The 22,493-nt window shown below is 45.4% G+C and overlaps 1 protein-coding gene across 6 annotated transcripts in view; it reads right to left on the bottom strand.

The window, feature by feature from the left end:
- The window catches only part of OMA1 (OMA1 zinc metallopeptidase), a 140,910-nt gene that overhangs the window by 66,840 nt on the left and 51,577 nt on the right, over positions 1 to 22,493 (bottom strand). For 5 of the 6 annotated variants that reach the window (XM_063939272.1, XM_063939274.1, XM_063939270.1 and 2 more), the window contains 2 exons: positions 12,834 to 12,962; positions 9,352 to 9,426 (listed from right to left, as the gene is read on the bottom strand). In XM_063939272.1, coding sequence (XP_063795342.1) covers positions 9,352 to 9,426; positions 12,834 to 12,962 — 204 coding nt within the window. The remainder of the gene's footprint in view (positions 1 to 9,351; positions 9,427 to 12,833; positions 12,963 to 22,493) is intronic. The other variant, XM_063939273.1, reaches the window with a different exon arrangement.

Genomic DNA, 22,493 nt, shown 5'->3' with positions numbered 1-22,493 from the left:
AGTTGCTGGAAGTGCGGGACTTCGGGCGAAAATGGCCGTGTTTTTAAAGCAGCAATCCTATCCAAAGCAAAAATAGGTTGGTTTTGCAATGTAAATGGTTGCCGCTTTAAAAATACAGGCATTCTCGCCCGAAGTCCCGCACCTCTTGCAACTTGGACCCCATTACATTTACCCCCAATACCTCTAAAACTGAAGTCATTGGCGGTATCCCTATTAGCCGCATAAATCCCCCATGGGCTATCCAACTAGGCCTGACCACTGGCACTTATCAGGGATCACGCTTCGCGTGCCTGAGAATACCTAATAACCAGCCCTTAGAGACCCATTTTTCCGCGATAACACATTGTTCCGGGAACTTATCCTGGATGCCATGTGTCATCGCCCCCCCAAAAATTAGTCATTTACTGCACGGCAAAGACGGGCTATAATTGGATAAAAATCACGGTAAAAGCACTAAGCCGCTATAACATCTTATTTGTAGGCTTCATGGAATGAAACAAATGCTAGAGGAGTGATTTGGCGAGTCTGGGTCAGAGGCCTTTCCATTCTGTTCTGCAGGAGAGCGGGCCATCCATATTACTACTATGGGGCTTTCCCAACCGCTGCCCCCTCCTAGCCATTGACAACACAATTCCTTAACTATAAGACTAAAGACTGCATCTTGAACTAGGTATGATCAAAAGCAACTTAAATGTGAAATGCAGATATTAATATCCACCTAGATCATAGGTTCTCAAACTCGGTCCTCAGGACCCCACACAGTGCATGTTTTGCAGGTAACCCAGCAAGTGCACAGGTGTATTAATTACTCACCAACACATTTTAAAAGGTCCACAGGTGGAGCTAATTATTTCACTTGTGGTTCTGCGAGGAGACCTGCAAAACATGCACTGTGTGGGGTCCTGAGGACCGAGTTTGAGAACCTGTGACCTAGATTTCTCTACTGAAGCTCTAAAGGCCAGAAGGCGCATTGCTTTAGGGGCGGTGGAAACGGCAACTCTGTGACATTTGCCTTACCGGCTCAACCATATATCCTGCTAAATTACTGGGATGCATTCGGCATCCCGACGGTCACAATCACGATTGTTAGAATTCCGGTGGCGGGATTCTGACGGTTGAAAATACAGATAACTTGAAGCGGTAAATACGAGAGATAGGGTTAGGCTTCCAGGAGGAGTTAAGAGTTAGAGTGGATATTTTGGGTGTAAGGCTGCGGGAGTGGTGTGTTAGGGTTGGGGTTAGCCGTACAATACTTACCAGAGACTACCGGAATTATCTCCATCGGAGACTGCCGGTATTCTGATCATCAGGATTCCGTACCCAACCCAAAATTACATATAGGTATGTACAGCTGGAGCCCTGTTCATCTTTGCCTTTAATAGGTTTAATTGAGCCAGGGCAGTCGGACTTCATCCCCTGCTGTAATTACTTAATCCCCTGCTGTATTGTTCTCTCTGTATTGTATTGCAGCTGAGAGCAATAGATGACAGGCTTATGCTAATAAACCATGGTGCACCTAGGCGCAGTAGAGAAGTCAAGATAAGTGTGGCTCCATCTGTATGTATGTATTATTAATATTATTACGAATTATAACACAGATGGTCTATAGAGTAAGGTGCCCACATCTGCAGATGACACTTCGCTATGTGAGGCTGCTAACAGAAGTGAATTGTCCATCAGCACAGATGAATTTAGGAAAAAGTTGGGCAGAGGAACAGCAGATGAATCTTAAGGTACATACATTCCAGACAGTGCACCTACAATCTGATGATGAAATATATTCCATATCAATACCACAGTAATAAATAGGTGTTCATAAATAGACTGCACCGATTTTCCGGTTACAGACATGAATACAGGAATGTGAACTGTAGGGTCAACTTAGTGGTAAAATCCTGGAGACTTAAACATTCATTAATAATACAAAGATACCATTAATGGATTCAGCTGAGACCACAGTAAGCTGACTCCGATCTCACCCCATAGCGGTCAGAGGATCTGTTATAAAATGACTACAAGGATGCAGCGCATTGTCTGAATGTCCCTTTTCCCACCCTGACGAGCGATCTTGAATACTGCCAACACGGTAATCAGTGCTGTTAATAATACGACACATGCCACTGAATTAACGTAACAGCCGCTCATTGCAGTAAAGAGTTTTTGGATCAAAGATATGGCGCTACTTAAATGGACTAGCGGCAGGAGGCAGGAAGATAAGATCAGACATCTCAATCTAATACATACAAGTACACTTTTACCAACTACTGCACATGTGTTATATGGGCAATTAACTTTTATATATATATATATATATATATATATATATACACACATACATATACAATGTCACATAGAATAGATGGCACTCAGAGACTAGCACATAGTGAAATCAAAATGATGTATTCAGAAATCGACGTTTCGGGGTGTAACCCCCTTTGTCAAGATAACACCAGACCAACAGTTATATATACAGTGTATATTTATTTATTGTCAAACATTAATATTTGAACCTAAGGGAACTGAAGATTCAGTCCAAAGAGCCCCCATAGCATTACTCCAATCACCGGGATGTCCCTAACGATCAGCATCTGTTTATTATATCATTGTTCCACTATAGTTTTGTTTTTTTTATAGGTTTGTATTATGGCACATCAGCTTATTGTTCACTGGTCGCTCTGGTGGACGTTTATTTACTGTTTTACGAGTATGTTGTTATTTTAATAAATAATCAGGGTTGTAATTATACACATGGACGGCTAAATGTAATCTCTCTTTCCCAGAGTTGATTTCCTCGCCGCTGCTCTTTCTCGCTCTCAGAAGGTACGGCATCCTCGCAGGCGTAGAGTAGAACATTCTGAATTTAAAGGATTATTTTTTTTATTGTTTTCTTATTGTATTGTTATTTCTGCCTGTACAGCACTATACAGGGTGTATTTCTTGGTTGTTTTTTTTATTAATGTTAATACACCTAATATTAGTTTTAACAAGTGGCAGTACTTTTTGTATTAAGGAGGAAATGAAAGTGTGTGTGGGGGGGGGAGGTGAGCAATATGGACCCAATACATCCCTTGCGCTCATCGTTTTCTCTAAACAAGTTATTGGATTTTAATGTAGGAATGGGTTAAGCTCAGATTCGATATTGACACCAGCGGGTCTGAATATTGATTTTGATCTCACTTTGCGAAAAACATTCTCCAAGCAATATAAAAAAAAACAACTAACATATTGATGATGGCATCCATTTATCCATCTATAGATCTGTTATGGTCATTTCCGCTTTCTGATGGGTGAAATTGCACGTCATAGTTAGGACTGTAAAGGCCCATACACACTTCCCGATAAATGAGCAATGCCGCTCATTTTCCCCCCTTCCTGAGCGCCGCCACTCATTTTCTCGGCCAGTGTGTATGCCGCCAACGTCTTTCGATGCGCGGCACCGCAACGATCGTCGCTGTCGACAGCGCAGCGCATCTGGACTATCGACCACGACCTGCATGCACGTCCGGCCGTTACGCGACGTCACTGAGCGATATGAATGATATCGCTCAGTGTGTACGGGCGGCCGCCGACTGCCCGGCCTGGGAGGTCCCTCTGCCTCCCTGCACTCTCCCCTACTGATTGCTGTGTTGCCGATCACCGCTGATCGGTCAGCACTGCAGGATCCCCCACTTCCAGCAGCTGCAGACAATGACCGCCGCTGGTAAGTGTAAACCAACCCCCCCCCCCCCCCCCCTTCCCCCAAGCCACCCCCAGCTGTCCCCTGTGTACCTGGCAGCTGTCCGGGGTGTAAAAACTAAAGTCGCAATGTTACTGATGTTCCGATGGTCGCAATATTCCTGATCGATGTTCCGATTTTGGGGGGGGCTTATGAAAAAAAAAAATCGAATGATTTTTTTTTTTACGTCACAAAACAAAGCTACTGTACAAATTTCACGTTCCTTGTCCTCATGGTTCCGGAGATTTCGTGATGAGTCAGTCAGTGGTATCTGGCTTTTCTATATGTAGATCGCATTTTAGTACATAGGAGAGGATAATTTAGCACATTCCATGTTACAGGATAAAGAGATTAGGGGTCTTTCCGAAATTCCATTACTCAATTATTAGCAAAAATTGTAACAAACTTCTGTCCCCATCAGCCGCTACAAATAACAATGACACCTGTAATGATTTGTTCCTGAAATTTTCCTTATTTTTTTTAAAACTGACCAACCGTTCTAGACAATTATCTTCTATAGAAGATCCCTTTCCCACTGTTACCTACCTATGTAAATTTACTGCGGGTAATTGGATACCCCCCCCTATATGTAGTTATTCTTTGGACTTTGTCAGATAACAATTACTAAAAATTAGCATTTCAGTAAACACTTTGACGTTAGAACTAGGTATTGTTCACGTATGGAGATTGTAGTGCGCCTAGGTCTAATTATAGATTGCGCCGAGCATGACGGTTTTTCATATACCTGCTATGTACCCACAAACCCAATATCAAAGTCACCCATAATCTAACATCATTTGTTTTATCATACAGCAGAGAGGAGCATTTTACTTTCAGATCAGGCATCAGAGGGAGAGACGAGGGTTGGAGAGAACAGGAACCACCGATGACCTCTTGTGGCTGCCTATTGCGTGTCTGACTCCTATTGCGTGTCTGACGCCAAAATAAAGACGTTGGGCCTAATTCAGACCTGATCGCTCGCTAGGGTTTTTTTGCACTGCTGCGAACAGATAGTCGCCGCCCATAGGGGAGTGTATTTTAGCTTTGCAAGTGTGCGAACGCATGTGTAGCAGAGCTGTACAAACAGATCTTGTGCAGTCTCTGCGCAGCCCAGGACTTACTCAACCGCTGCGATCACATCAGCCTGTCCGGGACCGGAATTAACGTCAGGAACCCTCCCTGAAAACGCTTGGACACACCTGCGTTTTCCAAACCACTCCCAGAAAACGGTCAGTTACCACCCACAAACGCTTTCTTCCTGTCAATCTCCTTGCAAACGCCCGTGCGAAAAGAAATAGATTCTTCGCACAAACCCATCGCTGAGCGGCGATTTGCTTTGTACCCATGCGATGCGCCTGTGCACTGCGGTGCATACGTAGTTCTGACCTGATCACAGCGCTGCAAAAAACACTAGCGAGTGATGAGGTCTGAATTACCCCCTTTGTGTCCGATTCGGAGTCGAATGTGCATTGCAGCAGCATCTATATGTGGTTGTCGCTCTGCGGGTTTATGCAAATGGTCTACGAATCCCTTCCCTCGTGTATATCCATACGGCCTAATGTACATTGCAACGCATATAAAGAGCAATAGCGAGGTTAGAGCCACTTTAATAAATCTAAACTAGAAAATATCATATTGAAAATCTAATGGTTTAAATTATTGGAAAACATTCTACTTTTGCTCTATGCTTTTTAAAACAATAGGATAGAGCCAGGACAAATGCAACAAACATTGACTTTGAACACTGCTGGTGAAGACATTCCAGTTTCACCCAAGCCACAGGTACTATATGAGTATCAGCCACTAGATGGCAGTGTAATACAGGAATGCAATGACATGCTGACAGTGGGTGAAGGCACTGAAGATTCAGCTGAGGTTCGGGGATGGAGCAGTCTGTGTCTACTGGTGGCAAGAACAGAGATTACATCAAACGTGAGTTCTGTATATAACCAGCTCACGACTTGACATTTCCGAGGCCAAGTTCCAAGCATGCACTGCAGGACCCGATAACACAGGGGCAGGCTCCTGGGAATGACATCTGTTACGGACGGCGGAGGAGATATTTGCATGTGTACCAGCTTCCAGACAAAGCCTCTGCTTTGTACATTATCCTCCTAATCAGACGAGCTGTTATCCCGCAGTCCCAGCCCTGCAAATGAGCCTAATGAATTAGGCACGCTCGTCAGGTCACCTGTCAATGTGCAGCAGTCGATGACAACCCTACGCAGACAGGATTACTATCAGACTCGGCCTACACATGCAAAGCTGTCTGCAGCCACCCCCCTATGTTATGCCGTCAGCCATAGAGCGGTGTGTTGGCAATACACCGACAAAGCGAAGCTTCCATGTTGTGCCCAGCAGAGGGGGCGGTATACAAGGTGTGGCTAATAAATTACAACATTGAAGCTATAATTTACATTTAATTATATTAAAGTACATTTTAACTCTGTTCCCATTCAATATCCACACACCGCAGCATTCTTATTTCCCATTGGTGTAAGCCGCACTGTAGCTCATTATCTGTCAGCTTTGTCCCCAACTCCGTCTGTTTCTTTTTTACCTCTATAGTTGATGCAAAACGGGTTCCCCTGAGTATAGATTTGGGGGAAAAGAAAGAAGTCACACGGTGCTAGGTCTGGTGAGTATGGAGGGGGTTTTAGCACTGCAATCTGTTTCTTGGCCAAAAACCGCCTCACAGAGAGAGTTGTGTGGGCTGATGCCTGGCCCTGATGGAGGATGAAACCATTTTTCCACAAATCTGGTCTCTTTCTTCTGATTCTTTCCTGCAAAGTTTCTAGAACATTTTTGTAGTAATGTTGCGCCTTCTGGTACACAGTCTGCCAAAATAACACCCTTGATATGAAAGAAAACAAATTAACATGGCTCTGAATTTGGATTTGCTGTGAGGTGTGATCTTCATTCTTGGTGATGATGGTGTTTCCAGTGCATGGACTGGCATTTTGTCTCAGGATTGTACTGGAAGATCAATGTTTCATCACAGGTAATCACTTTATCTACAAAAATGTGAATCCACTTGAATTGGTTCCAAAATTTTTGTACAAAATTCAAATTCACTTTCGATTTTCTTTCTGCTCGGCAGTGAGAAGCCCTGGATTCATCTTAGCACAAACTTTTGTCATGTGCAGATCTAGATGTAAAACTCGCCTAACAGTTTCTTTGTCGATGTCTACCAATTCCGCTATCATTCGCATGCTGAGTCAACGGTCAATTTGAACAATTTTCTAAAATTTTTCCACATTTTCATTTGTTTTTGATGTTCAGGGCCTTCCAGGACGTTTTATCATCTTTGAAATCCTCACGGCCTCCACTAAATCTTTTGTGCCACTCAAACACACGTGCACGTGACATACAATCTCCCCCGTAAGCCTCGGTTAGCATATTGAAAGATTCGTTGGCCGTTTTGTTCAATTTGACTAAAAATGTAAAGGTAACACGTTGCTCTAATTTTGAACTAAGCATTTTTACAACGCACGGGGAAAACGCAAAGACTGCGACAGCAAACTGTCTGTGCGAGAGGGGTGAAACATGCAAAACCGTTTTGGAATAGTCCAAGGTCAATGTTCCCCCACTTCCTCTTAACTAACGCAGTATGGTTTATTTTTTACAAGTGCAGTCTCGTTATTTAATAGCCACACCTCGTATGGTAGACACAGTTCCAGGGTATCCTTCTGTGCAGGCTATGAGCAAACCTACAGCTTGTGCCTGCGGTTTGTTTGTTGGCGCTCTGATCAGGGTTGGTCATCGATCATCGATGGTTAGCAACCACTATTTGTTTGCTATTGATGGTCGATGGTATTACCATTGATGGCAGGGTCTCAATGGCTCACAATAAAGGCTCCTCTTCTTTGTGCATGCATGGTCGTGGACTCTGAGCTATGGAGCATGGCCACCAAACATCAATGGTTCAGGGTGCTTTATTCCACAACCACAGCGCCGATAGATTTTGGACTAGATCACAGGTTCTTAACCTCGGTTCTCTGGCCTCCAAACAGTTCATGTTTTCCAGGTCTTCACAGAACCATAAGTGAAATAATTAGCGCCATCTGTGAATCTTTTAAAATGTCTCGGTGAGTAATGAATACACCTGTGCAGCTGCTAGGTGACCCGGAAAACATGACCTGTTTGCAGGACTGAGTTTGAGAACTATTGGACTAGATCATACCGCTAAACTACACTGCGGTGGGGGTGAAGGGGAGCACACATAATAGCTTTTGTAATAGCGTTTGAGATGCAGATATTGGTGCGATTCTGGACAGTTGGCCTGGTGTTTTGAAGTGGCAATAATTTATCCGGCAAAACCAACATGGCTCTGGCCTTTAAAATATTGCTGCTTTAAACCAACGGGCAGACAGGCTAGATTCGCACAAATACCTGCATCTCGCAGGTTACTACATTTCCTCCATATCTCCTCAACCAATAAAGTCAATCATATGCCACTCCACGTAACCAGTGGCCAAGATATTTTATTGTGAGGGCACTTTCATACTGCTACAGTATATAACAGGAAATCTCTGGGAGAAGATAAGAGAAATTGAAGAGACACACATGAATTCTGCAAAAATGGCAGAAGCTGAAAGTGGAGGTAAATGGTCTTCAAAATGTTGCAAACTAACTCTAGAGTCTAAAAAAAAAAAAAAAAAAAAAAAAAAAAAATTATTTTGAAAACGTCCTTTGTCAAAAACCCCAAAGACTGATGTCCGGTAGCAGAAGTGACGGTAAAGTTGACATAGAATGTTCAGTTATTTTTATGGAATTTTTCTAACTTGCTGGCTTCTTAGATCTTTCCCTTCTCTGTTGAGCCCACCTATTTGCGCACACAGGTCCTGATTCTGAGTAGAACACACTGCCGGTGTTGGGACACAGTTGAGCAGTTTGTGCATACGTCCGTGTGTATAGAGTTGCAGTTGCGATTGAGATGCACGGTATCAGAAGTGTATTGGAAATGTGCTGGCCAATCCTGGGCGGTTTCTATTCAGAAGATGATCTTTCTTAGGGCAGTGTCAAAGGGCGTGTCGCCATAGTGGTTGTGAAGTCAGATGCACAATTGTTCACTCTGAATCTGCACCTAGCGTCTCAGTCCTTGCACATTCAGACGCACGGCAGTAAATCAGGGAAGGGCTAACAGTGGTATTGACATAACGCTGCAGCAAAAGACACAAACGCAGCTGCTGTGTTTGACTCCACCCCATAATGTGTGTTACCAAGGGGACTGCAAGCCAAGTAAAAAACGACAGTATGTTTGTTTAAGCGCATCTCCCCCTGCCGTCCATCCCAGTTTTAGTTATGCAAGGAGAGAAGATATCCCCTATACAAATATCATATAAAATAATGAAATAAGACTATTACACAGCTGTATGAATCCCCCACATTGCTATGGAGCCTTCCTTATGACATACACAGTCCCCGCAAAAAAAGGTTTAATGGATCCACCGTAGGAATGCTGACTTGTGTTACAATGTACTACACATCAACCGACTTTACACAGGCTACGCAGGGGAGCGCATTACTTCTATAGAGAAATACACTTTGCATATTGGTTTGCCTAGAAGATGAGTTTCGGGATAATGTGTCAGTAAATAGGCCCTGCCGTACAATCTGCCTTTAGTTCACGTTACCTTTGCAGCCAACTCCAGGCCAACTTTATCAGCCTCTGCTTCCAGTGTCCTGCTGTACGGCCTCTCGAATATAAACTGCAAGAAAGAAGAAGTCAGACCCTTGGGATGAGGTGACGGCTGCACAGAAACCATTTAATGACTGAGAGATGGCTCAGACCGCTGAGCAAGGGCTGAGATCACATAGGCAGCAGAGCAACCAGGGAATGTGACTCTCCCTGCGCAGGGAAATATTCTCTGTTACGCAGCCAAATACAGGGACAGAGAGGTCGCCGTCGCTTTCTGCAGAGCAATCCCTACAGTAACACAGCTGTCAATCACTCCTTGCACCAGGCAATACAGCCAGCTGGGACAGACAACCCCACACAGTAAGGGAGAAGGTTTGCAGACAACTGCAGTACGGAGGCAGCTGTAAACAGATGGCTCAGCCGCCAGGCAGAGGAGACTGTAGCAGGCCTGAGATATAATAAAGTGCGGGGACTCGGACCCTAACTGTGCTATTCAACAGCTGCCACTAATAGACATGCGACTCCCTCCAGTGGCTCAATGGATCCAATTTAAACTAAACCCTGTGACTGGCACAGAACGTACCCTCAAATCAGATAGCGGCCATCCACAGAGCGAGCAGTGTGCGTTCACAATTGCTTTAATTACGAAAATTAAACGTAAGAACAGCTGGAATCTCTCTTTCGAGCACTAAGACCAATATTACAGGTTGCAGCTCCTTTTATTAAATAACCCGACCTCCAGCTTTGTACTCGGACCCTTGGAAATATGCTCCGCGTTGAAAGGAATTACAAAGTTAGACTTGTGTCACGAAACGCGTTGTCATGGCTTGCGCCAAGTCATGATAAAACGCGTGGTCACAGTAATACTTTTGCAGGAGGATCACTTGACACTCAAAAGGCAGCATGTGTGAATATTCAAACACTCTGACCAATCAGAGGAGAGCTGGTGTGTATTAGTCAGCCAATTAGCTTATAGTATTACAGAATCAGTCACAAAACAAACACAGAGGGGAATTGCCACACTTGTGCGTATTACAAGATCTGAACAGACATAATGTAGTATACTTATCAGGCTGAATACACAATTTAAAAAAGTCTGTAACAGAAATAAATGGTAGAATTAACCTGCATGAGGAATTCATTTCTGTGACTGAAAGTATATGATCCAAGAGAATGTAGATACTGGATTTGTCTTTAGCGTACAAAGGTCCTGTTTTGCATTTATTCTCACATGGGGCCCGATTCAGGTGGTCATTCCGAGTTGATCGCTAGCAGACATACTATTACAATGAACGATGTAGTTTCACACAAGGTCTAGCGAAGCTTTTCAGTCGCACTGCTGGCCGCTGAGTGATTGACAGTAAGGGGGCGTTTCAGGGTGTCAACTGACCGTTTTCAGGGAGTGTTCGGAAGAACGCAGGCGTGCCAGGAAAAACGCAGGCATGACTGGCCGAACGCAGGGCATGTTCGTGACGTCAAAACAGGAACTGAATGGTCTGAAGTGATCGCAAGCACTGAGTAGGTTTTGAGCTACTCTGAAACTGCACAAAATTATTTTGTAGCCGCTCTGCGATCCTTTCGTTTGCACTTCTGCTAAGCTAAGATACACTCCCAGAGGGCGGCGGCATAGCGTTTGCACGGCTGCTAAAAACTGCTAGCAAGCGAACAACTCGGAATGACCACCTTAGAACTGATCGCTGCTGTGCGTTTTTGCAGCAGTCTGCAATCAGATAGTTGCCGCCCATAGAGAGTGAAAACCCGCTCCGTGCAAGTGTGTGAATGCATGTGTACAGTGTGCAAAAATTCTGCCAGACAGCGGACATCTGCAAATCCGCTCGCAGCTCACTCACCCTCTAATGATTTTTCCTGTGTGTGCACTGTGTGCGCAGCCCAGGACGTACTCCTACAGTGTGATACAAACAGGCTAATCGGGGCCGAAGCCAACATCACACAACCGCCCAGAAAACATCCAGTTACCACCCACAAACGCCCTCTTCCTGTCAATCACCTTGTGAACGCCCGTGCGATCGAAATTTACACACCATCCTGTCGCTATTTGGCAACGCACCTGCGCACTGCGGTGCATGCGCAGTCATTCGATAACCGGCCGCTGTGCGATTTCGCACAACAGCGAGCAGGTCTGAATCAGGCCCATAGCCAGGAGTAATTGAATATTTTTTTATATACTATATATAATTTTGATATTTAAAAAAAACTGTAATTTTATATATATTATACTTTTTGCTATTTTTACATGTTATTCATTTAAAGCCGCATAGATAGGTTTGACAGCCTTACCAACCTTTACTTAATATTGTTACAGCGCATCCTAATTTCATTATTTTACATTGATATATATTACTAATATTCATTTATCAAAATTCTATACTTCAGGGGCGCTCTAATAATATCCTATATGGCAGCTGTAATGTGATGTAATGGAGTCTATCATTCTGATATTAGATTATATATGGATTTAGAATCAATTGCATATAATTAGTATGTCACTGTGCCTTCATTTCAAACAAATGCATTTGCTTTGATATGGATATTGTCAATATTTAATAACGATTAAATACCTATTAGCTAGAATAAATTGTCTTCGGTAAGCGCTCTCTCTATTTTGTGCTCCAATTCAATTGACTCCGCTGCTTGTGATAACTTTATTTTGACAGAAAACTCATACGAACTGTCAATGGGGGTAATTCCAAGTTGATCGCAGCAGGATTTTTTTTTAGCAATTGGGCAAAACCATGTGCACTGCAGGGGAAGCAGATATAATATGTGCAGAAAGAGTTAGATTTGGGTGGGTTATTTTGTTTATGTGCAGGGTAAATACTGGCTGCTTTATTTTTACACTGCAATTTAGATTGCAGATTGAACACACCACACCCAAATCTAACTCTCTCTGTACATGTTATATCTGCCTCCCCTGCAGTGCACATGGTTTTGCCCAACTGCTAAAAAAATTCCTGCTGCGATCAACTTGGAATTACCCCCCAATGTACAGTACTTTCAACGGAGCGCTGAAATCCTCTGCACAGCTCTGAGAACGGGATTCCGAATTTTCATTTGGTTCTAGTAGCGAAATGTGTGAACCAACTGTATCCAACTGTGATTGGCTGGTAAGATTCAGCTGACAAAAATATTATGGTATAACTACATTCATGTGACTTAAGCGCCACCTTATTGTATCCCATTAAGTTGAGACATTAATTATATATATATATATTATATATATATCCGAAAGGGGCAGATGTATTAAGACTGTAGAAGTTATAAAGCAGTGACAAGTGCAAGGTGATAACGCGCCAGCCAATCAGCTCCTATATGTAAATTGGCACTTAGGAGCTGATTGGCTGGTGCGTTATCACCTTCCACTTATCACTTCTCCAGGCTTAATACATCTGCCCCAATGAATAAACGGCCGACCAGCTTTACTTGCGAGTCTCTTAGAGTAACGTGGGAGATAATTACCTCTCTCAGCTTGGACTGAACCCACTGACCGACCACGGCAAGGCTATCCATGGGACAAATCGCCCAGATCATGGTCAAGGAAATGAGGAAGAGAAAGTCCATGAAGTGGGTGACGCTGGCCTTCTCCGCCTGCAAGGAACAGACATCAGACGTTAGCGACGGGATATTGATTTCAAGCAAAGACTCACAAGTTACCGTCTTATTATTCTCCTGTATTCAGCAATCAGAAAACGACACACATCTTGTGTAAAGTGAAGCAATTGTTCTTATACATATGATTGGTTCATACATTGTAGAACATCCCTACCGGCCGGACACTTTATAGGAGACGCAGCAGAGGTTTAATTAGTAAGTTAAAAAAATAAATAAGCAAAAGCCTCAAAGTCCAACCTACAACACCGTCCTCATCTGAATTTCAGTACTTAATCTTTCTAATAAAGTACTTGCTTATCGGGCACTTATTTGCGGCTGCTCTTCTACGGTTAAATCACCAGATTGAGGAACAGAGTCCTGTTGATGGTATTCTGATTTCTCTATCGTCCTAGTGGATGCTGGGGTTCCTGAAAGGACCATGGGGAATAGCGGCTCCGCAGGAGACAGGGCACAAAAGTTAAGCTTTAGGATCAGGTGGTGTGCACTGGCTCCTCCCCCTATGACCCTCCTCCAAGCCTCAGTTAGGTTTTTGTGCCCGGCCGAGAAGGGTGCAATCTAGGTGGCTCTCCTAAAGAGCTGCTTAGAAAAGTTTAGTTTTAGGTTTTTTATTTTACAGTGAGTCCTGCTGGCAACAGGATCACTGCATCGAGGGACTTAGGGGAGAAGAAGTGAACTCACCTGCGTGCAGGATGGATTGGCTTCTTAGGCTACTGGACATTAGCTCCAGAGGGACGATCACAGGTACAGCCTGGATGGGTCACCGGAGCCGCGCCGCCGGCCCCCTTGCAGATGCCGAAAAGAGAAGAGGTCCAGAAATCGGCGGCAGAAGACTCTTCAGTCTTCTTAAGGTAGCGCACAGCACTGCAGCTGTGCGCCATTGCTCTCAGCACACTTCACACGGCAGTCACTGAGGGTGCAGGGCGCTGGGGGGGGCGCCCTGGGCAGCAATGGAAACCTGTTATTTGGCAAAAAATACCTCACATATAGCCTCCGGGGGCTATATGGAGATATTTAACCCCTGCCAGAATCCGTTGAAGAGCGGGAGACGAGCCCGCCGAAAAGGGGGCGGGGCCTATCTCCTCAGCACACAGCGCCATTTTCCCTCACAGAAAGGCTGGAGGGAAGGCTCCCAGGCTCTCCCCTGCACTGCACTACAGAAACAGGGTTAAAACAGAGAGGGGGGGCACTAATTTGGCGTTAGACATATATATAAAGATGCTATAAGGGAAAACACTTATATAGGGTTGTCCCTATATAATTATAGCGTTTTTGGTGTGTGCTGGCAAACTCTCCCTCTGTCTCTCCAAAGGGCTAGTGGGTCCTGTCCTCTATCAGTGCATTCCCTGTGTGTGTGCTGTGTGTCGGTACGTGTGTGTCGACATGTATGAGGACGATGTTGGTGAGGAGGCGGAGCAATTGCCTGTAATGGTGATGTCACTCTCTAGGGAGTCGACACCGGAATGGATGGCTTATTTAGGGAATTACGTGATAATGTCAACACGCTGCAAGGTCGGTTGACGACATGAGACGGCCGACAAACAATTAGTACCGGTCCAGACGTCTCAAAAACACCGTCAGGGGTTTAAAACGCCCGTTTACCTTAGTCGGTCGACACAGACACAGACACGGACACTGAATCCAGTGTCGACGGTGAATAAACAAACGTATTCCTCATTAGGGCCACACGTTAAGGGCAATGAAGGAGGTGTTACATATTTCTGATACTACAAGTACCACAAAGATGGGTATTATGTGGCAGTGAAAAAACTACCGTAGTTTTTCCTGAATCAGATAAAATAAAATGAAGTGTGTGATGAGGCGTGGGTTTACCCCGATAGCAAATATTGGCGTTATACCTTTTCCCGCCAGAAGTTAGGGCGCGTTGGGAAACACCCCTTAGGGTGGATAAGGCGCTCACACGCTTATCATGTGGCGTTACCGTCTCCAGATACGGCCGCCCTCAAGGAGCCAGCTGATATGAAGCTGGAGTAATATCCTAAAAAGTATATACACACATACGGTGGTTATACTGCGACCAGCGATCGCCTCAGCCTGGAAATACAGTGCTGGGTTGGCTTGGTCGGATTCCCTGACTGAAAATATTTTAGTGATATAGAGCATTTAATAGGATGCAGTCTATATATATATATATATATATATATATATATATATATATATATGCGAGATGCACAGAGGGATATTTGCACTCTGGCATCAAGATAAGTGCGTTGTCCATATCTGCCAGAAGATGTTATGGACACGACAGTGGTCAGGTGATGCAGATCCCATACGGCACATGAAAGTATGGTCGTATAAAGGAGAGTAGGTACTTGGGGTCGGTCCATCGGACCTGGGGGCCACGGCAACAGCTGGGAAATCCAACCTTTTTACCCCAAGTCACATCGCAGCAGAAAAAGACACTGTCTTTTCAGCCTCAATCCTTCCGTTCCCATAAGGGCATGCGGGCAAAAGGCCAGTCATATCTGCCCAGACATAGAGGAAAGGGAAGTAGACTGCAGAAGGCAGCCCCTTTCCAGGAACAGAAGCCCTCCACCGAGTCTGCCAAGTCCTCAGCAGGACGCTGGGGCCGTGCAAGCTGACTCAGGTGAGGTGGGGGGTCGTCTCAAGAGTCTCAGCGTGCAGCGGGATCACTCGCAAGTTGACCCCTAGATCGTACAAAGTATTATCCCAGGGGTACAGTTTGGAGATTCGAGACATCTTTTCCTCGCAGGTTCCTGAAGTCTGCTTTACCAAAGGCTCCCTCCGACAGGGAGGCAGTATTGGGGAAAAATTCACAAGCTGTATTTCCAGCAGGTGATAATCAAAGTACCCCTCCTACAATCAAGGAAAAGGGTATTAGTCTTCACACTATATTGTGGTACTGAAGCCAGACGGCTTGGTGAAACATATTCTAAATCTGAAATTTTTGAACACTTACATACAAAGGTTCAAATCAAGATGGAGTCACTCAGACAGTGATAGCGAACCGGAAAAAAGGGGACTATATGGTGTCCCTGGACATCAAGGATTACCTCCATGTCCAAATTTGCCCTTCTCAACAAGGGTACCTATGGTTCGTGGTACAGAACTGTCAATATCAGTTTCTGACGCTGCCGTTGAATTATCCACGGCACCCCGGGCCTTTACCAAGGTAATGGCCGAAAAGATGATTCTCTTCAAAGAAAAGGGCATCTTAATTATCCCTTACTTGGACGATATCCTGAAAAGGGAAAGGTCCAGAGAACAGTTGGAGGTCGGAATAGCACTATCTAAAGTAGTTCTATGACAGCACGAGTGGATTCTAAATATTCCAAAAATCGCAGCGTTTTTCCGACGATACGTCTGCTGTTCCTAGGAATGATTCTGGGCATAGTCCAGAAAAAGGTGTTTCTCCTGGAGGAGAAAGCCAGGGAGCTATCCGAACTAGTCAGAAACCTCCTAAAACCAGGCCAAGTATCAGTGCATCAATGCACAGGAGTCCTGGGAAAAATGGTGGCTTCTTACGAAGCAATTCCATTCGGCAGATCTCACGCAAAAAATTTTCAGGGGGATTTGCTGGACGAATGGTCCGGATCGCATCTTCAGATGCATCAGCAGATAATCCTGTCTCCAAGGACAAGGGTGTCTCTTCTGTGGGGGCTGCAGAGTGCTCATCTTCTAGAGGACAGCACATTCAGCATTCAGGACTGTGTTCTGGTGACCACGGATGCCAGCCTGAGAGGCTGGGAAGCAGTCACACAGGGAAGAAATTTCCAAGGAATGTGGTCAAGTCTGGAGACTTTTCTCCACATGAATATACTGGAGCTAAGAGCAATTTCCAATGCTCTGAGCCTAGGAAGACCTCTGCTTCAAAGTCAGTCGGTGCTGATCTGGTCGGACATCATCATGGCAGTCGCCCACGTAAACAGACGGGGCGGCACAAGAAGCAGGAGGGCAATGACAGCAAGAACTTTTCGCTGAGCAAAAAAAAAAAAAAATCATGTGATAACACTGTCAGCAGTGTTCATTCCGGGAGTGGAAAACTGAATTTCCTCAGCAGGAATGAATTCCACTCGGAAAAGTGGGAACTTCATCTGGAAGTTTCCACATGATTGTAAACCGTGGGAAAGACCAAAGGTGGTCATAAGATGGCGTCCCACCTGAAGCGCCAGGTCAAGAGACCCTCAGGCAATAGCTGGGTCGCTCTGGTAACACCATGGGTGTACCAGTCGGGTATGTGTTCCCTCCTCTGCCTCTCATACCCAGGGTATTGAGAATTATCGGAAGGAGAGGAGTAAGAATTATACTCGTGGCTCCGGTTTGGCCAAGAAGGACTTGGTAACCGGAACTTCAAGAGATAAGAAGGGTCTTGATTCAGCAAGAATCATGTCTGTTCCAAGACTTACCGCAGCTGCGTTGACGCAGGGGCGGGTGAACGCCGGATCCTAAGGGAAAAAGGCATTCCGGAAGAGGTCATCCCTACCCTGGTCAGAGCCAGGAAGGAGGTGACCGCACAACATTATCACAGTTTAGGTGAAAATATGTTCCATGGTGTGAGGCCAGGAAGGCTCCACGGAAGAATTTCAACTAGGTTAATTCCTATATTTCCTGCAAACAGGAGTGTCTATGGGCCTCAAATTGGGGTCCATTAAGGTTCAAATTTCGGCCTGTCGATTTTCTTCCAGAAAGAATTGGCTTCAGTTCCTGAAGTCCAGAAGTTTGTCAAGGGAGTACTGCATATACAACCCCTTTTGATGTCTCCAGTGGCACTGGGGGATCTCAACGTAGTTTTGGGGATTCCAAAAATCACATTGGTTTAAACCACTCAAATCTGTGGATTTGATATATCTCACATGGAAAGTGAACATGCGGTTGGTCCTGGCCTCGGCCAGGCGAGTGTCAAAAGTGGCGGCTTTGTCTCACAAAGCCATATCTGATTGTCCATTCGGACAGAGCAAAGCTGCGGACTCGTCCCCAGTTTATCCCTAGGGTGGTGTCAGCGTTTTACCTGAACCAGCTTATTGTGGTACCTGCGGCTACTAGGGACTTGGAGGACTCCAAGTTGCTGGATGTTGTCAGGGCCCTGAAAATATAGTTTTCCAGGTCGGCTGGAGTCAGGAAATCTGACTTGCTGTTTTATCCTGTATGCACCCAACAAGCTGGGTGCCCCTGCTTCTAAGCAGACTATTGCTCGTTGGATTTGTAGTACAATTCAGCTTGCACATTCTGTGGCAGGCTTGCCACAGCCAAAAATATGTAAATGCCCATTCCACAAGGAAGGTGGGCTCATCTTGGGCGGCTGCCCGAGGGGTCTCGGCTTTACAACTTTGCCGAGCGGCTACGTGGTCGGGGGAGAACACGTTTGTAAAATCCTACAAATTTGATACCCTGGCTAAGGAGGACCTGGAGTTCTCTCATTCGGTGCTGCAGAGTCATCCGCACTCTCCCGCCCGTTTGGGAGCTTTGGTATAATCCCCATGGTCCTTTCAGGAACCCCAGCATCCACTAGGACGATAGAGAAAATAAGAATTTACTTACCGATAATTCTATTTCTCTGAGTCCGTAGTGGATGCTGGGCGCCCATCCCAAGTGCGGATTATCTGCAATACTTGTACATAGTTATTGTTAACTAAATCGGGTTATTGTTGTAGTGAGCCATCTTTCAGAGGCTCCTCTGTTCTCATACTGTTAACTGGGTTCAGATCACAGGTTGTACAGTGTGATTGGTGTGGCTGGTATGAGTCTTACCCGGGATTCAAAATCCTTCCTTATTATGTACGCTCGTCCGGGCACAGTATCCTAACTGAGGCTTGGAGGAGGGTCATAGGGGGAGGAGCCAGTGCACACCACCTGATCCTAAAGCTTAACTTTTGTGCCCTGTCTCCTGCGGAGCCGCTATTCCCCATGGTCCTTTCAGGAACCCCAGCATCCACTACGGACTCCGAGAAATAGAATTATCGGTAAGTAAATTCTTATTTTATGACACTTTCCAAGCCGTGCTAAAACCTACCCATCATGTAAAATTATAAAAAGCTCCGTGCAGTCCCTTTAACACGGGAACCTGACGAATTAACGTATAAACCGCCATTACAATAATTCGACCTACAAATGTGAGTTTGTTGCAGCAGACTGTGATGCATTATTGGCACATTCCGGGCCTCATTCAGTGGTGAACGCACTGCTACCGTCGGACACAGTGGAGCCATTTTTTGCTGCTGCGATGCAGAGTCACAATGCTAATTTCAGACGCACGCAGGGAGAAGTGTGTTGAAAATGGCCCGTGTTCTAAACCTCTATACGGAACGCTGCACATATCCAGCCTGCTCCAACCCACATAAGTAGTTCGCAATGCGCAATTCTCACAGCCTCTGCTACTGCACCATGCAAGTCTGTAAAAACAGGAGCGTGACTTTACAAAGAGAGAGTAAACTGCATTTGTGCTGCGCTTTTTTATTTATCCTTGTCGGACTGTAGCCCCACTATACACAGCGTTCATAATCCAGTAAGGAAAAACTTCCGATACTATAGAAAGGAGCTGTAGAAGAAAAAGAAGTGCTATCCTGGGCTGGAGCGGTGTGTGGTCTTCTTACAGCTTCAGACAAGTGTGCTGCGACAGCATGTTGTGTAGTGGTGCGTGGCGGCTCTGATCGCCGCCCGGGTGATACACAGAATTTACAGAGCAATTCCGTGCCAGCTGGCCAAGAAGTGATGCACATTACCGCAGCCAGACACCCGGTCAGAGATCTGTGCAGGGCTGTGCCCGTCTATCCCAGCGCAGGAGGTCAGGGCTGTTTCCTGTACAATCTAATGTAATGCTCACTCATTATCTACTATGCTCTACATCTTATTATTACTGAAGAGGAGTTTTCTCCGCACCTCTCATGCAGTCAAACATAGAGATGCTACAATGACCACCGAGGCAAAATAAAATTCTTCCTGATGCCTGGAATATCATTCCAAACACATTACAGCTCCCCTATATCATTCCCCGGGACATACAGTCTGATCAGCGGCTCTCTGCAGGCAGACAGAGGTCTGGAGAGGCCACAGACCCTGCTAGGTCTTTTCTTCAGAGGAGGAACCAACAAGTATTGATCCGGAGCTGGTTTATAATTCACTGCTTGCCTTGGCCAGACAGCTTGAAAATATATCATTACTATCAAATGATCCAATTACATTTTTATAGCCTGTGCCATTGGGAAGAATCACGGTATAAGACACAGCCAATCCCCGACCCTCCTTCCCCCACCCCACCTGACCTCATCTCTGTGAACATAAAAGACTGAGATACAAGCTGAAAGCAGAGATTGCTCTCTCATTTGTGACGGAGGTGGTCTAAAGAGGTCACTCTATCCCTTCTGCAGCGGTCTACTTTCCCTATGCTTCCAGACGCCTCTTACACCACACTCTGACATCCTCCGACACTGATGAGGGCTCATCCACGGGAACCCCAGTAGTAATTATAGAAACAGGCGCCCACTGACAATGCATGGGCCTGCTTCTGAGTCGGATGCAGTGACCACGTCAGACTCGGTGGAGCTATTTTTTCCATATGTGAATAATTCACAGTTGCACGGCGCATCTGTCCCGATTGTTTACATACAGAGACGCGGTACAGATTTGCACACAGGGATTTGAAATATATGGGGCGTTCTCGTGTGGTGACTTGGAGGTAACGGGGAGGGGGTGGCTACTCAGACGACCGCAGAGGTAGCGCCTTATGGTCTTATGGAATGTCGCAGGAGAGTCGATGGTTACAAAGAAGCTCAACCGAGAAACTGCACCAACTATAGGGCTGAAGCAAGTATCGATGGAGCGTCTTCAGTCGTACAGTACAGTGTACAGTTGAAGCTATGACTGCCGCAAAAGGACGGCTGCGTCTGCATCTGAGTCACAATCAGCCCCCATGGGTGGTTTGCTGGTGATGTTTCGATGGGTTGGACGTCAATTATCAATGGGGAAGATCCGATGGGGCACAACGGTAGATGAGGACCAACAGTGGCCACAGACCATCAATGCTTTTCTAAAGACGGTAGGGGCTTTGATGGGCAACCCTATTTTAAATATCTTACAGTTTATAGGGGCAGATGTATTAAGCCTGGAGAAGTCATAAAGCAGTGATAAGTGCAAGGTGATAACGCACCAGTCAATCAGCTGCAATATGTAAATTGACAGTTAGGAGCCGATTGGCTGGTGTGTTATCACCTTGTACTTATCACTGCTTTTTCACTTCTTCAGGATTAATAAAGGCCTGGGAGTAATTGGGTTTTTCAGGAATGACATTTACAATCCAGAAGTCTGGAGATCTAATACTGAGGTGGCAGCTGGCTTGAAAGGTTTCTGGTACATACGGGATGCCGTTAATAATAAGATTTTACTTACCGGTAAATCTATTTCTCGTAGTCCGTAGTGGATGCTGGGGACTCCGTAAGGACCATGGGGATAGACGGGCTCCGCAGAAGACATGGGCACTTTAAGAAAGAATTTAGGTTCTGGTGTGCACTGGCTCCTCCCTCTATGCCCCTTCTCCAGACCTCAGTTAGAGAAACTGTGCCCGGAAGAGCTGACAGTACAAGGAAAGGATTCTGGTAATCCAGGGCAAGATTCATACCAGCCACACCAATCACATCGTACAACATGTGTTTATAACAACCAGTTAACAGTATGACAAACAACAGAGCATCAGGTCAAACCCTGATGCAACCATAACATAACCCTTATTGAAGCAATAACTATATACAAGTATTGCAGAGGAAGTCCGCACTTGGAACGAGCGCCCAGCATCCACTACGGACTACGAGAAATAGATTTACCGGTAAGTAAAATCTTATTTTCTCTAACGTCCTAGTGGATGCTGGGGACTCCGTAAGGACCATGGGGATTATACCAAAGCTCCCAAACGGGCGGGAGAGTGCGGATGACTCTGCAGCACCGATTGAGCAAACAAGAGGTCCTCCTCAGCCAGGGTATCAAACTTGTAGAACTTTGCAAAAGTGTTTGAACCTGACCAAGTAGCCGCTCGGCAAAGTTGTAAAGCCGAGAACCCTCGGGCAGCCGCCCAAGAAGAGCCCACCTTCCTAGTGGAATGGGCCTTAACTGATTTTGGCAGCGGCAATCCAGCCGCAGAATGAGCCTGCTGAATCGTGTTACAGATCCAGCGAGCAATAGTCTGCTTTGAAGCAGGAGCACCCAGCTTGTTGGATGCATACAGGATAAACAACGACTCTGTTTTCCTGACCCTAGCCGTTCTGGCTACATAAACCTTCAAAGCCCTGACCACATCAACCAACTCGGAATCCTCCAAGTCACAAGTAGCCACAGGCACCACAATAGGTTGGTTTATATGAAAAGATGAAACCACTTTCGTCAGAAATAGCGGACGGGTCCGCAATTCTGCTCTATCCACATGGAAAACCAGATAGGGGCTTTTATGTGACAAAGCCGCCAACTCTGACACACGCTTAGCCGAAGCCAAGGCTAATAGCATGACCACCTTCCACGTGAGATATTTCAACTCCACCGTTTTAA

This window comes from Pseudophryne corroboree, chromosome 9, assembly GCF_028390025.1.
Source record: "Pseudophryne corroboree isolate aPseCor3 chromosome 9, aPseCor3.hap2, whole genome shotgun sequence".
NCBI classification, from domain to species: Eukaryota; Metazoa; Chordata; class Amphibia; order Anura; family Myobatrachidae; genus Pseudophryne; species Pseudophryne corroboree.
This window is presented reverse-complemented; position numbering and strand designations above follow the sequence as displayed.